We start from the raw sequence: 14,969 nt of genomic DNA, 5'->3' as shown, positions 1-14,969 counted from the left end.
TAATGTTTTATTCAGAATATTCCAGTAGTTGCACCCTTCTCCATTTTTTCTGCGATTGATTGATGGTAAGGAAGGGAAGGGGTCTCGAGACGTGACAAAAGCATTCTAGAAACAGTGGCTGGGTGGGAAGTGTCTGCAGCAGTGCGTACTGTCAGAGCTTCATGTCTCTGGCGCTCCAGCATTAATGGCAGCAATAACACTTGTCATCCTGGGGAACAAGTTGCTGCCATCACATCGCTTCAACTTAACTCCAAAAGTAATGCCTGTTATAATAGTTCTACTTCATTTAACATTTCTGTCTTAACAGAAGTGTGTGAAATGTGGAAATTGTTTCATCAGAGTCAAAGTTAAAGGGCCTTTAAATGTGGCGATACAACTCCTTCTCCTAAAATCCCACATTAAGTATTAAGCATTACTTATGCAAAAATTGTTTGCATATGCCTTATTAATATTCTCACTCAGAGGCCCACATCAGTATTGGCCATATTGCCATAAGTGAAGATAATGTAGGACCCATGAGAAGGGGGGTCCTGTGTGCATGCAGTTTGCAAGTTCTCCCTATGTTTGCATGAGTCGGGAAATCTGCGTCTGTGCCCTTGCAATCTGCGTCTGTGCCCTTGCAATAGAATGGCAGCCCATTCATGGTCTAGCTGCAAGGGTTCCCACAAGTTTCCATAGAACGAGTAAAGAAGATGGAAGAATGGATGGTGGCCAGCGAAAAGGCTGTTATTTTACATCCCAAACATCCAACATTATAGGATACTCCCTTGGATTGAAAACAAGTATGTGGTACTTGTGGAAACGTTAACCTTAACCCTAAATCTATCCTTTGCAATACAGTGCTCTTCTTGCTTCTACTTAAGAACACACGAAGATATAGCTCTGGGAGCAATTTCAAGTTCCCTTTCAAAATATACACCCAAGGAATTTATTAAAGAGTTGTCAACACTGGATATGAAATATAACCAACACACTGGGCAATACTTAATTGTACCCATGTATAAACTGAACTGAGCATGATGTAGTTCAAAGTTTCCTTGGTCTAATTTTTTTCCAAATACCATTTACTAGGCCAACAAAGTTGGTCATTGTGGAGGATTAAGCATGAGCAAAATCTTTCTTTATTACTATTGTATTACAAATCTAATAATACAGCATTACAGCCTACAGTCGAGCCAGGAATAGCTTTTCTGAGGAGGCCTCAAGTTATGTTTACACAATACACAACATGTCAAAGGAAGCCTATCCAAAAACTAGATCAAAATACTGGTTATACAATTAAGTTGTCATGGTTTATACATGACAATATTTAGCAAAAAACGTATGCATTAGAATTAGCATTATGAGCCTTTTCTTTATTCACTATGATGGTTATTTCAATACGTGATGAGTACATTTTGATTTTATTCAATGTGAGGGCTATCGTAATTGCATTATAGATATGACCGTGTATAGAGTGTGTTTCAAATAGTATGAACAGAGGCAAAGCGGAACGTCATTCATTTAAAATGATTAAAATAACAAATAATTTTGTCGAAATGAGATTTCCCCCTCCCAAACAATTATTTGATAAATTATGAATATCCTGGTCTCATCTTCATACATTATGTATAAAAAAATGATAGAGTAACTATAACTCCTCATTTGTGTGTTTGGCGTCTTTACAGTAGTCTGAAATTTAAGACAAAGAAGATGTTTATTAGAAAATTGAATTGGGTTGCTACATTTGACATTTCGATTACATGTAAATTGAAGGGCCAGGTAGAATGATTATAGCTCTATGTAGAACAAGGGGGGAAAAAATGCATTATTTTGATATCTCTGAAGGGGAGTGAATGGGGACTGGTATTTACACACCGATGGTCCAATATGTCCTAGTAGTACTGTACCTGACACGCCGGAACATAACTCATCAGCAACATGTTGTGTGTTTTGGCTGAAGAGCGAGATGATATCTTCATCTAGGTCTTCTAAAATGGTTTCACACTGCATGTGAGAGGAGAGAAAGGGGTCAGCCATGCACACCTAGGCCTTCAGTGTTTTTAGTTGGTCTTCTGAACGCGGCAGTCTTTTCTTTCCCTATACCGCAGCCGCCACCCAGCCATCTTGTCACGGGGCGGTTGGCTGGTGCAGCAACGGCACCTAGCAAACTGATATTTTCACTAAGTACCGTAAATTCTTCCCATTCGCTTGTGAAAGTTAGGATATCAACTCTTTGGTCTGAAAACGTCCAAAGCAAGAGGTAGCAGAAATCCGGCTTTAGGCATCATGGCACCATGGCTGTGCATACCTATGGCATCTATCACACGACTTTTAAAATGCATTACACACAAGCCAGGCCAAAAAGGTTCTTTAAAGAACTTAAATCTGCCTGATTATCAGGGCGAAGTATAGTCTATAGAGTATATATATATATATATATATATATATATATATATATATATATATATATATATATATATATATATATATATCTCTCTCTCTCTCTCTCTCTCTCTCTGAGGGAGAGAGAGATATATATATATATATATATATATATATATATATATATATATATAGAGAGAGAGAGAGAGAGAGAGAGAGAGAGAGAGAGAGAGAGAGAGAGAGAGAGAGAGAGAGAGAGAGAGAGAGAGAGAGAGAGAGAGAGAGAGAGAGAGATATATATATATATATATATATATATATATATATATATATAGAGAGAGAGATATTGTTGAGTACATTTATTATTATATAGTGTATTATATAAATATGCAACAGTTAATATCTGCCATGAGGAACTGTTTTCAAATCCCACATTGATAAGCCATTTCTTTTTGGAATCTGAATAAATGGGCAGATTGCGGCTTCCAAGCTGGAAAGGAATTTAATCGATTTAATTACTTCTTGGTAAAGACATAAATCTTCTTTTGACTCACCGCAAATTTCAAGGCACTGGAGGAATCCATTCCATCAAACTTGAAGTTTTGAATGTCTGGGAAGCTCTCCGTGCCTCCATTGTCTCTGGGAGCAAACCTCTTATAACGTTTCTCTTGAGTGTCGGGGTCTACATAGAGGGCATAGTCACTCATGCTGCTGCAAACTTCCTCCAGAAGCTCACTCAGATAAGTCTCAGACCGTGCCAAAGGAACCTAAAAAAGTACATCATTAAATAGATTGTATCACATAACGGAAAAAAGAGCCCCTAAACATGAAATGTTGAATGTCAAAATGTTGAACGATTTAAAAAATGTCCAATCAGGGAGTTATAATGTTTAAACCGATGACCCGCCAGGGTCAAAGTTCATGACCCCTTATTTCCGCTGTGTTTTCAATACTGCCCTCGTAATCCTTGAAAGGATAAGTAAATAAATAAAAATATTTATCCTTTCCCTTTCTCATAAAGAGTCAGATTTTTAATCAGGTAATAATCAGCAACAGCAGCGGGGTCTAGACACGCGTCCAGACAGGTGCTGCCCTGCTCTGCCTCCCTCTGTGGAACGGCTGGGTGAAACGGAGTGGGTGAAAAAGCCCGGTGCTGCTGGAAGTGAGGGGTGGGGGGGGGGACCAGAGGACCAGAGGTTGAGGAGCAGTGAAAGGAGCCCGGCTGGTGGCCAGAGCCATCTTTAACCCTCTCTTGGGTAGGGCAACATGGGAGGAATCCTTATTTCCTGAACTACAACACAAGGCTTCTCTTTTTCCGTCTACTATAAAAAAACGTCAAGTGCAGGGTGAACACTAACCCCCCAGAGCCCCGCTCTCAGCCCTCCCCCCTCCCCCGGTGATGTCCTCTACCGATCACAGGGGAAACCTTCCATTTCCATAGACTTTTCTGGTCATAGGCTGCATGGGTATGGGATGGCTGAGGATTTCTCTTACGTTTGCCTCTATCTCTTTCATACCTACTTTCCTCCACTTACTCGCCTTTCAGCTTGACAAGGCCTCCTCTGAGCTTGACAAGGCCAATGTGTATTGAGCCGGAAGTCAATGTGAAACAACAAGAGTGTGGTACAGCAAGGGGCCAAAGGTTGAAGACAAAGGTGGAGAAACGTGGGGTCACATTGGCTGAAGACGATAGGGTTCAGAATACAGTTTGACATTGATGCCAGTAGTAATCTGCCAATCACTGAAGTCCTTTTTAATTACTAAGTGTGGGTGCCTTCTACAGCCAGCATATTGCTAAGCTTGTGGTGATAAGAGATTTTAACATAAAATTAATGCTTAAATGAATGCAATTAATGAGACACACACACCAAATTGACCATCATGAATCACTGGGCGTTGGTCCAATAATCATCATCCCATGCTGTCAGTAATTAAACTCATCTATTGCCATTCGGCAGCCTCTTAAAGGAAGCTGCCATTCAAAGTGTGCTTTGATGAATTGGAGAGTGGGGGTTGGAGGTGACTGGCCTTTCCTAAAGATGCTCCCCTATTGAATCCCCATTAAACTGAGCCTTCCAGTGGAATTGTCGAGGCAATGTGGAATGCTGAAAAACAATTTATTATTAATAATGACATAACCAATAATATTATCACCAGAGGCTTCATGATTCATTTCAAGAGTTAACCACTATTGGCATTTTTGTTTATTGCACAGTTTGGATTTGAGTCCAAGGACAATACAGACAAGGCGATCAGTGAAACATTTATGATAAACAAATAAAATATTGAACAATCATACCCCTCCACCTGTTTAAGATGTGTCCCAAAGAATAACTTCATCTGTATGTTTTCATGCACCGTCGCATTTGCAATGCGGGACTTCCCCCCATTCTGTAAGATTAGCATGTGGTCCCTCCACCTAAGTTCAATGTCTTAGGAGGACTTAAACGTTTCATTGTGGTGCCAGGCAGGTTTAACTTTTGTCAGCAATGACAAAACCCATGCCCCCAGGAAGTCCTACTGTTAGGAGGGCAAAGAGAAGAGAATACAAACCAGCAAATCCTCGGCCATGATGGCATCTAAGCTGTGACATTCCACCCTCTCTGAATCGGGCTGGGTCAACCTGGCTGAAAGGGGTGAAGCCACAAAGGGCACAGGGATCAAGGTTTGCCTTCTCCTGTGCGAGTCCCTTTTTTTGGGAGCAGCAGATGATTGACCAAACAATGCAAAAGGTGGAGGCTAGGTTTACTGGACCGCAGCGGAAGGGATCAGACCGCTGTGAAAAGACAACCAGCCAGTAAAAAGAGCAAGCAAATAGCCATTTGACTGACACAACTGAGTATATTTGAGAGATAGATAATCTATCTATCTATCTATCTATCTATCTATCTATCTATCTATCTATCTATCTATCTATCTATCTATCTATCTATCTATATATATATATATATATATATATATATATGTATATATATATATGCTGGAAGTAATGGTGTTTGTAAGGTTGAGCACAAATGTTCGTGAATCCTGTTTTCTCTAACACAGAGAGGGTCTCATATGTGCTGCTATCGCTGCGGCGGTCTCTTCGGACCGCTAGTGTTATCAGCCGCAGAGTGAGCCTGGAGGCTGTGGGGAGACAGTGTAGCTGTTTCATAGCCGTTTCATTTGATTGCCTAGTCCCACTGATCGTCGCGTCAACGTGTTCCCTTGAAATCCATTTGGACACTGTGCACAACCCACTCAAAGCACCGCGTCAATCCAGGTGGGGGAGGGGCCCTGCGCCGGCCTCGCGGCGGTTTGCCACGGAGGGGTCTCGCTTCAGGGTTTCATCAACAAGCCAGAATGCTTGGAGCCGTAGCGGACTGTGGTGTTTTAAAGTGCCAAGCTAAGGACACAGCGTGTGACCCACCCCGTGTTCAACCACGTACCAGAGGACAGGAACTTATTAAATCGATGCCAATACCAGTTAAATTGAGCAATTCTCAATACCACGATAAAAATCTAGGGCCAAAGAATTATCCCATGAACTTCAACATACACACCTTTGTTAAAAACATTTGAATGTACCAAAAATACAACAACAGTGGCATGTAGCTTTCAAGTATTTAAAACAAACAACAACAATGTGATCTCCAACCTAAACGATAGAATAGGTTGTTGGTATCGTCCAAAACTACCCTTATGAACGTTAGAAGAAACAACAATATGTCAAGATTCTGTCTGCCAAAACAAAATTGTTGACAATCATAATGTTCTCATTGGATAAAGCAATATTTTAAGTTTTGGCATGGAAATGCACTTTGATAACAATTCTAGTGAAGTAAATGTAAATTGTATATATGATGATATATGATGTTTTCTTTGTTAGTAAAGGCAACATTTTAGATCTCCCATTGTGATTCATATAGACGCTGCTATTCCTGAAATCAAGCAGCCTGCATAATGTTTGGATCCTTGTCTTTGTGTTGTGCAATGCAAGTAATCTGAGTTAATATGTTCGATTTTTCTAGTGACCCACGGATGACATATATATTCTTCTTCTCCGAGATTGACTAGGCGGACGTGTTTTTTTTTGGGGCAAACCAGAAGTTTAGGTCCGCTTTGCTTCTGCCGAAAAGAGAGAGGAAGGTCCTGAGATATGACCACCCTGCTCTAGGGCCCGAAGGGGACCTCCAAACCACAACGTGGCCCGTAGGACAGGGGGGGAAGGTCCTGAGATATGACCACCCCGCCCGACGGGGACCACCAAACCACAACGTGGCCCTCTAGGACAGGGGGGCAAGGTCCGCGTGTTAGGTAGAGGGCCGTCAGGGTGAGGAGGGAGAGGTATGGAGGGTGAGGGACGTCAGGGTGAGGAGGGAGAGGTATGGAGGGTGAGGGACGTCAGGGTCAGGGTGAGGAGGGAGAGGTATGGAGGGTGAGGGCCGTCAGGGTGAGAAGGGTGAGGGACGTCAGGGTCAGGGTGAGGAGGGAGAGGTATGGAGGGTGAGGGACGTCAGGGTCAGGGTGAGGAGGGAGAGGTATGGAGGGTGAGGGCCGTCAGGGTGAGAAGGGTGAGGGACGTCAGGGTCAGGGTGAGGAGGGAGAGGTATGGAGGGTGAGGGCCGTCAGGGTGAGTAGGGAGAGGCATGGAGGGTGAGGGCCGTCAGGGTGAGTAGGGAGAGGCATGGAGGGTGAGGGCCGTCAGGGTGAGTAGGGAGAGGTATGGAGGGTGAGGAATGTCAGGTTTAGGGTGAGTAGGGAGTTGTTGGGGGAGGATAGGGGTAGGTGGGGATATCAACCAAGACGGTCAGTCTAGGGTCAGAGGTTGAGGTAAGGTGTGGGTAGTGAATGGTTGGAGTCGGGACTGAGAGGTATTGGTATTGGTAGATTCGTTGATGAGAAAAAAATGGTGCTTTTAAACTTCACTGCACAATGTAATGAATAGAATGTTCCACTGATACCCAGTTGTACATTTCCTAATAAATTTCTCAATTGAAGGCGATGGTCTCCTGAAGCGATCAGTGCCACTAAACAGTAATCTGAGCTGCGAAGTATCAATAGTGGAGCCAACACCTCATGATAACCTGCTCCCGGGTGGCTGCCATTGTCCACCCTCCACTGGGAGGTGACCTCATTAGGTCTGTAGGAAGAACCTGGATCCACAGACAGTGTCCCCGGGGAGCAGACAGCCAACCGCCCGTTCTTTGTCTTAGTACAAGAGCCACGCAGCCGCCCTGGAGGCTTACAGCCTATTTACATTAACATTCAGGGCATTTAGCAGACGCTTTGGTCCAACGCGACCTACAATAAGTAAATTTGTCAGAAGAAGGAGAAACAATGATATATCCGTTCAGTAAGGATGTTCATAGAACCAAGTGCCAACCACTAACAATCGCTAGGTTAATCCACTCCCCGAATACAACAAAGATAGCTAGGATAAGATTCTACACACAACTAAGTACTATAACCAAGTATGACATACAATAAGTGTCGTGGCAGGACAATAATATGACCCTGTTTATATTATCAGCTCTACGAGCACATTAGCACAATGTTTGTCATTTAAGTGTTTTGAGTGTTTCCAGAAACGTAGACGTCCTAATAGCAGCCTACCTTCTTGTCCTGCAGCGTCCCGTCGGCGTTCAGGCGGAAGCTGCCCACGTTGATGGTCTTCTTGGGGTCCACCTGGCTGATGGAGTAGCTGAGCTCATCGACGATCGCTCTGCACGCTGCAAACACAACCAAACACACCAAAGCAACACCAGATTCAATTCACTCACTAGCTTTGCTTATTTACTTGATTAAGTTAAATCAAACCTGCACAGCAAACCAAATCTGGACATTCATAAAAAAATTATATTTCATCAAATTAAAAAAGTACAATTTGCTATACTGACAGCTTCAACCTCACAGGCTGAATCGGAGAAGGACCTCATTCCCAATCATTAAAAAACCAGATATTAAAGTCTGGGTCTTACCTGAACAGTAAAGCACGGGGTCTTTCTTCTGATGGCTACGACTGATTAGGAGCGATAGCATGACTACAGCGATCTGAATAATCCATAAGGACATGTTGGGGAACTAGTATGGGGAGAAAAGAGGCACAATAGAACCAGTGCTATTAATAGTGTTATAAGTTATAACCCCAAATACATCACAATAAAAAATAAATGAAATCATATTAAAACAAATGTCATGACTAACTGAAGGAATGTGTAGTGAAATGAGTGCTGGTGAATGATATGGTGTAAATCCGCGTTCTGTCACAGAGTAATAATACTAGTTAGTGCTGTGTATTAACCTGCAACCTCACCACCTGCCAACCTGCTTCTCCAACACATGCCACCAGAAACCCTTCATTCAAGAGTTTCTCTCTTCTCCAACACATGCCACCAGAAACCTTTCATTCAAGAGTTTCTCTCTTCTCCAACACATGCCAACATAAACCTTTCATTCAAGAGTTTCTCTCTTCTCCAATACATGCCACCAGAAACTCTTCAGTTTTCATCAGAGGCTCCTCAGTGAATTTTAACTCCTTTCACCATCGCCATCACCAACGACTATAACTAGTATAATATGTAATATGTTAAAGTACTAACCGAACCAGTGTTCTGATACATGTAAAGTACAAGGTAAGGTATGGTAAGGAGAGGTAAGGTAAGGTGAGCTGCGGGAATCCCCTTACCTGGAGAGGGGTTGGAGCAAAAGTTTGCAAGACGAAAATTACAGTTTGTTCCAGATGAAACTACAAGGATATATAAATGACTCCACTTCGTTGGGTGATATATTTCATAAATGATGACAACGCAGAGTAAGCGCTTCTTATATATGTCTATATTATCTATAATACATATACTCAGTCACTCAGTGGCGTGGTTGCTACGTGCTCGCCTGCGGCGTCGCCACGTCCTGACAGCAGCGACCAATAAGCACTGACCCACCCACCACCAGCAACCAATCAGGTGGTTTGTTTAAGAAACGAGTATCCAAATGACTCGATTTAGTTCACAGGGTTGTCAGACCTCAACGGAAATTCACAAAACGTGTTTTTAATGATTTTTTATGCTGGTCAAAGTAAAAGTGTATGCCTAATCTTAGTTTCAAACTCTTCATAAAAGTAATACATAAAGAAACATATACTGTATCGATCAGCCATTAAGCAGCATACCAGTTTGCAGTCATACAAGTTTCATGTCGACAATATACACATTATTAATGACATTATCCATATTCTATAATATATTTTCATGATTTTATCAACAACTTCTTCAAATGTGTATTACCAATGTATCAATGTGTTTAATCATACAATGATTATTATAATCTAAACACTTATACTGGCATTATGTATGTATGTATGTATGAAAATAATTTGGCAGAAAATTGCCTGAATTCACTACATGGTTGAAAGCAAATTGCACAACCATCTGCTAACCAATGGAATCACTATTAGCGAGTTCTGTCAAACAGACTCATTTTTCCCCTAAAAAATCAGGCATAAAATAAATCTTCACCACTCGTGTTATTTGGACAAACTTTGTAGTCACTTTGGAAAATGCCAATCAAGGTTGTATAGATGAATCAGCCAAGACCGACCAGCCACCTATAGCACCTATAGTTTCTTCGCCATCCCCAGGGCTCAGTTTTGATCCTCCAAGATATTTCCATCCTTGCGGCGTGCATGAAGAGCATGGTTTATTAGCTTGGTTTATCCTGCTCTCCCATTCTGAGTTGTGGAGTGTGTTCCAGATCCAGGGTGAGGCAGGGTGAATGTCCCTCCATGGAAACCGTTAATGGCTACAATCAAAACTCATTTTGAGTTTGAGCAAACTCGTTCTTATCATGCAGCCTTCATGCCTAACCTACGAGTTGCTCTTTAACGTTCTTCAGCCACAACCTGTCGAATGTAGTGTGCTCAGTGATTCTTCTCTCCAGCGGCCCGGACACGTGGGCGAGTCAGGCCCAATCAGGCACAAGCCCCTCCACCACATCAGGCCCCTGGAAGAACTGCAGGGACTGTAATTAACTCTTGACCCAGGAGTGGGCTCTGTTAGATGGAGAGCTGAATGTTAACCTTTAGCAGAAAGTCCAAAGACCAAACTAAGAGGTTAGGTGAACTTTCCCATCTCATCAGAAGCTGTCAACACAGCTTAATATGAACAATTGGTGTGTGTGTCAGAACAGTTCATGGGGCCTGTGGTCCGAGCAGCCGAGGCGGAAAACAGGTGTGTGTGTGTGTGTGTGTGTGTGTGTGTGTCTGTTTGTTGTATGTGTTTGTGTGTATGTGTGTGTTAGTGTGTGTGTGCGTGTGTGTCTTTTTGTGTGTGTGTCTATGTGTGTGTTTGTGAGAGTGTTTGTGTGTGTGTGTGTGCGTGAGTGAGAGAGGAAGAGAGAGAGAGAGAGAGTGTGTGTGTGTGTGTGTGTGTGTGTGTGTGTGTGTGTGTGTATGTGTGTGTGTGTGTGTGTGTGTGTGTGTGTGTGTGTGTGAGAGTGTCACGGTGTAATAGACAGTTAGGTAAAGGTTGCTCGTTCAACATACAAGGTCAAGGTGAGAAACCAAGTTAAGCGTGTGTCTGCTGACAAATTGGTGAACAAGGAATACGTGACTTTTATGAAAAAAATGGATGAAAGAAATGCTCTAGGATGATCATGTTACATTATGTCTTCACTATCTGACTAGACCATCAGATAGCACATTAGCCTTTGCCTATGCAATGTGTACTCTTTCTTCTCCAATTTTATTTGGCTTGTGTATTGTATGGTAAGGGTATATTTGCAGACTATATTACGGAAGCATCTTGTTTATTGTAAACATTGTGTACTCACTGAATAGAAGATAAGATAAGCAAAAAAAAAAGGTGAACGATTGTTAGGTCTGAAAAGTAGGAACGGAATATGTCAACCTTTTCCTCAAGTGTGTTTGTTAGAGAGCAGCGACTCCTAAATAATGTAGGAAAGGTCAAATTCACCCTGGAACAGCCAAATCATTAAGCCATTCAATTAATTTTAAACAAGGCTTTCTACACACATCTGCGCTTCAATTGGTGCTGACGACCCAAAGGACTTAGAGAGCAATAAAGTGATAGGTCGTAAGATAAATGCATCAGAGGGAGATGACATCAAGCAGTTTGTTATTATGGACTGGACTGTGTTGAGGTTAATTCATTATCATTTACAGTGTGCATCTTCGCTTTCATGTATGCTTAGCCAAATTCCGCACAGACTGAATCGTAAAGAAGATCCAGGCTGATCCAAAATGGTTAAATGTGGTGGAATGTGTAATGGCTTTCAATAAAAATGTATGTACGAGTTTAGATGCAGTGCAGTGCAACGGCACTATGCAACCAGCAGAGGAGGGCTATTTACTATTTAAGAAACCAGATGTCAGTAGGGACGAAAAAGACCCAAGCCACAATACAAAGCTCCATAATACAGTCGTATAAGATAATCATGTTCTTCAAATGCTTTATTCATATACCACATTTCGAAACCATAGTAGCAAAGATCTTGACCAATAAGAAATCCAAACATCTAGCGACAGTAAATTGATTGAGTGTTGACCGCTATTCAAGGTTAAAAATTTAATTAAATAGAAGTGATATGATAATTATGTGAACTAAGGCTCTCAAATGTAAGTGTACTTTTTTAAATGAATTTGGTGGCAAAGGCTGACTAAGTATCACAACCCATCCTCCTTTATGTACCCTCAGTACTATGCCTTTCAGACAAGGGTGTCTTATTTGACTTATTTGTTTAAGTTAATGCAGGTACTCAGTTGGACCGATTTTAGAAAGGAAACAATTGCCTCTAAAATGTTGGCACATGCAGAGGTTCAATAGGATTTTCAGATCTCTGCATTATTTAAAATAATGTATCAAATATATCATATAATTAGTGAGTAATCACACGTGGAGTTTCTCTCTCTATTAAGGAAATGCTAAAGGAGAAACTAGCTATGCTTTGTATTGCTGTGCATATTGTGGCCTAAAGCAACAATATTAGGGAAATATCAGGTGCAGTATGAATACGACTCTTTTTTTTTTAGAGCCCTTTAAAACAACAGCAGTTGACCAAAGTTCTACAAATCAACTACCTAGTTATAAACACACAAATAAAATAAAAACAATTTAAAGCACAAAAAAGGATTTCAAAACAAATAACAGAATTTTTAAATTATAATAAAAAAACGAACAGGGAGGGGGAAGGGTCTGTTTGAAGCTGCACTACATTAGAATCAGGAAGGGATGCTTTATTTATGCATTGCACCATCTGCAAAGAGATCTCCAACCTAACCCACAGAATAGGTTGATGGTTTATGTCGTCAAAAAACGACCAATGAACGTTTTAGCCACCTATATCGCCTGTTGGAAAACAGCATGCTGAGACCATTTCAGACTTAAAATGCGTTTTTTTATTTTTATTTATAGAGATAATTGGGACTTGAATTGCAGTAATCTCCAGACAGTTAATGCATATGATGTTTTATGAATTATGATGATGTTGTTAAATAAGATGATCCTGACATGATTATTCCCACTTCAACAGGATTAAGTGTTAATCCATCAATATATATATATATATATATTTATAAATAATCAATATGGGGGTCGTAGACCTACTTGGCGGGATGACACAAGCCACAGGGACACAGAATGGGGTTGAGATATGCCGCGTTTCCACTGCAGGTTGCGGTACGGTTCGGTTCGCCTCAGTCCGGTAGGGAGGGGGCGGTATAGCCCAGCTCCGTTCCGAGGTCGCGTTTCCACCGCCGACAGTACCCTTTATGGTAGGCCGGATGTGACGGTTCTGTCGACCAATCAACGGAGGGGGGGTGTAGCTCGAATTTTCCGGTACCCTTTCAGGCGTCTCGTCTCGTTTTCAGTACCCAAACGGAGGAGTAGGCCTACTGAAAACGAGGGCAAAACGAGTACGGCTAAATCCGGGTCACGCCCACTTTTGGCGGTGGAAACGCAATCCGTACCGCTCCTTTGCGAACCGAACCGTACCTCACCCTGCAGTGGAAACGCGGCAATCGAAACGTCCGGTCTCTTTAATATGAGTCAGGGCATTAAGGTTTACTGAAATAGAAGATAACATACTGTACATCTAGCCCTACAGGAAGTGATGTACAACGTAGGCTACTTAGTAGGTGAGATAGGGGTCAAGGAAACCTGACCTGGGGTCTCTTTTATATGAAAAACGGCCTCAATGACATTAAGATTATAAATCGGGGGGCTCCAGCCCTAAAGAGAGTAATTTAAGAAGCCTCAGATAATGCTTCATCTCATGACCCGCGGCCCGCTTCTGAGCATCAAACCTTTATCTCATAAAAAAAATTAACTTTATATCCCATAAAGGGCTTGGCGCAGGCCCCTTTAGACCTTTTGACCTCATATATGAAAAAAGTTGAATGCCTTTTTAAAAGAAAAGGTTGCAAATAAAACAAGCGTCAGCTGTTTATATTCCCCTGTTGAAATTGTATGAACATTCTTTGATTTGTTTTCAATTGTCGCAGAGCGAGCAGCCTTACTGGTTGGCAGGCAGCCTTACTGGTGGGCAGGCAGACTTACTAGTGGGCAGGCAGCCTTACTGGTGGGCAGGCAGACTTACTAGTGGGCAGGCAGCCTTACTGGTGGGAAGGCCTCCAAAGGCCCCTATTTGAGATGTCATGTGGAATACTTTCCTTACACTGCGTGGGAGAATGAACCTGGACATTCAGAAGCAGGGGTGTCATCTGGGGCTCCCGGCATTAAAGAAGATTGCCTGCCAGAGTTGATCTGAATTCTTTCCATTCTTTCCGGTTTCCAGTTTGATGCTAGGACCTGCATTTACAAAACACAACAATACAATATTGAAAGATGTTTAAGTTAAGTGCCACCCAGTGATGAGTTATTTGTGTGTGGTGGTCTAGGTTCACCCTGCCTATCTAGATTGTGAATTATAGAACCAACTTGTTATTCCTTTAACATTTAATGTTTGTATTTCAAAGACACACACATCATACCATTATTATTATTTTATTTAAATAATTGAATGATTCATGACAAATGTATACTGAAAAGGATAGAAGTGACCAAAGCACGGTGAATAATTAGCTTTTGTTTGTTTTTAATATCAATGGTTGTTAATGGATTAGGAAAATCATGGTCTTTGATGCCGTCTGAGTTTGTTTTCCTCACAATACCAATTAACCTCATCCTCCCCTTGTTGGGACATGGGATTAATACCGGAGGATTTGGAAAGCAGTTATTTTGAGGACCTGAAAACATAAACTGGCGTTGACTGGAATACAACATGATGGATTACTTCATAAGGTGCTGCTGCTTAAGAGCAAGGTAAATCTTGCGTTCATCATGTCATTGTTTTTATAAACAGAGTCAACAAAATTTTTAATATATCTGCTCCTCTTTCATCAGTTTTAATCCATTCCTCAATTAAAGGGATTGATTTGCAAACGTGATGGCATCCTTTCTTCATCTAATCGAACCTGCCCACAACTTGTAAACGTATAAGAAATGTTAATGTATTCACAATATATATATACTATTTATTGTATATACCTGTCAAAAGGGAGAATCATCAACATTGCTGGCCAGTGTTTCCGTTATAGGCCATGTTTCCTG

At 41.6% G+C, this 14,969-nt stretch overlaps 1 protein-coding gene across 1 annotated transcript; it reads right to left on the bottom strand.

The window, feature by feature from the left end:
• Positions 1 to 1,085: 1,085 nt before the first annotated feature.
• Positions 1,086 to 9,261, bottom strand: cnpy1 (canopy FGF signaling regulator 1). Its single transcript, XM_030364038.1, has 6 exons — positions 9,032 to 9,261; positions 8,325 to 8,427; positions 7,960 to 8,075; positions 2,919 to 3,131; positions 1,890 to 1,986; positions 1,086 to 1,671 (listed from the first exon to the last, which is right to left on the bottom strand). Exons 2-6 carry the CDS (start codon positions 8,416 to 8,418, stop codon positions 1,631 to 1,633), a joined length of 561 nt encoding a protein of 186 aa, XP_030219898.1. The 5' UTR covers positions 8,419 to 8,427; positions 9,032 to 9,261; the 3' UTR covers positions 1,086 to 1,630.
• Between the last annotated feature and the right edge of the window lie 5,708 nt (positions 9,262 to 14,969).

This window comes from Gadus morhua, chromosome 8 (assembly GCF_902167405.1).
Source record: "Gadus morhua chromosome 8, gadMor3.0, whole genome shotgun sequence".
In the NCBI taxonomy this organism is placed as follows: Eukaryota; Metazoa; Chordata; class Actinopteri; order Gadiformes; family Gadidae; genus Gadus; species Gadus morhua.
The sequence above is the reverse complement of the archived record's forward strand: the minus strand, read 5'-3'. Positions and strand labels throughout refer to the sequence as shown.

Bases quoted from the DNA above. Each gene is read 5' to 3' on its own strand.
- cnpy1 (XM_030364038.1), bottom strand. From the start codon at position 8,418: ATGTCCTTATGGATTATTCAGATCGCTGTAGTCATGCTATCGCTCCTA. The intron at 3,132-7,959 runs GTAGGCTGCTAT...GTACTTTTTTAG, and splicing joins GGACGCTGCAGGACAAGAAG to GTTCCTTTGGCACGGTCTGA. The intron at 1,987-2,918 runs GTGAGTCAAAAG...TCTCACATGCAG, and splicing joins CCAGTGCCTTGAAATTTGCG to TGTGAAACCATTTTAGAAGA.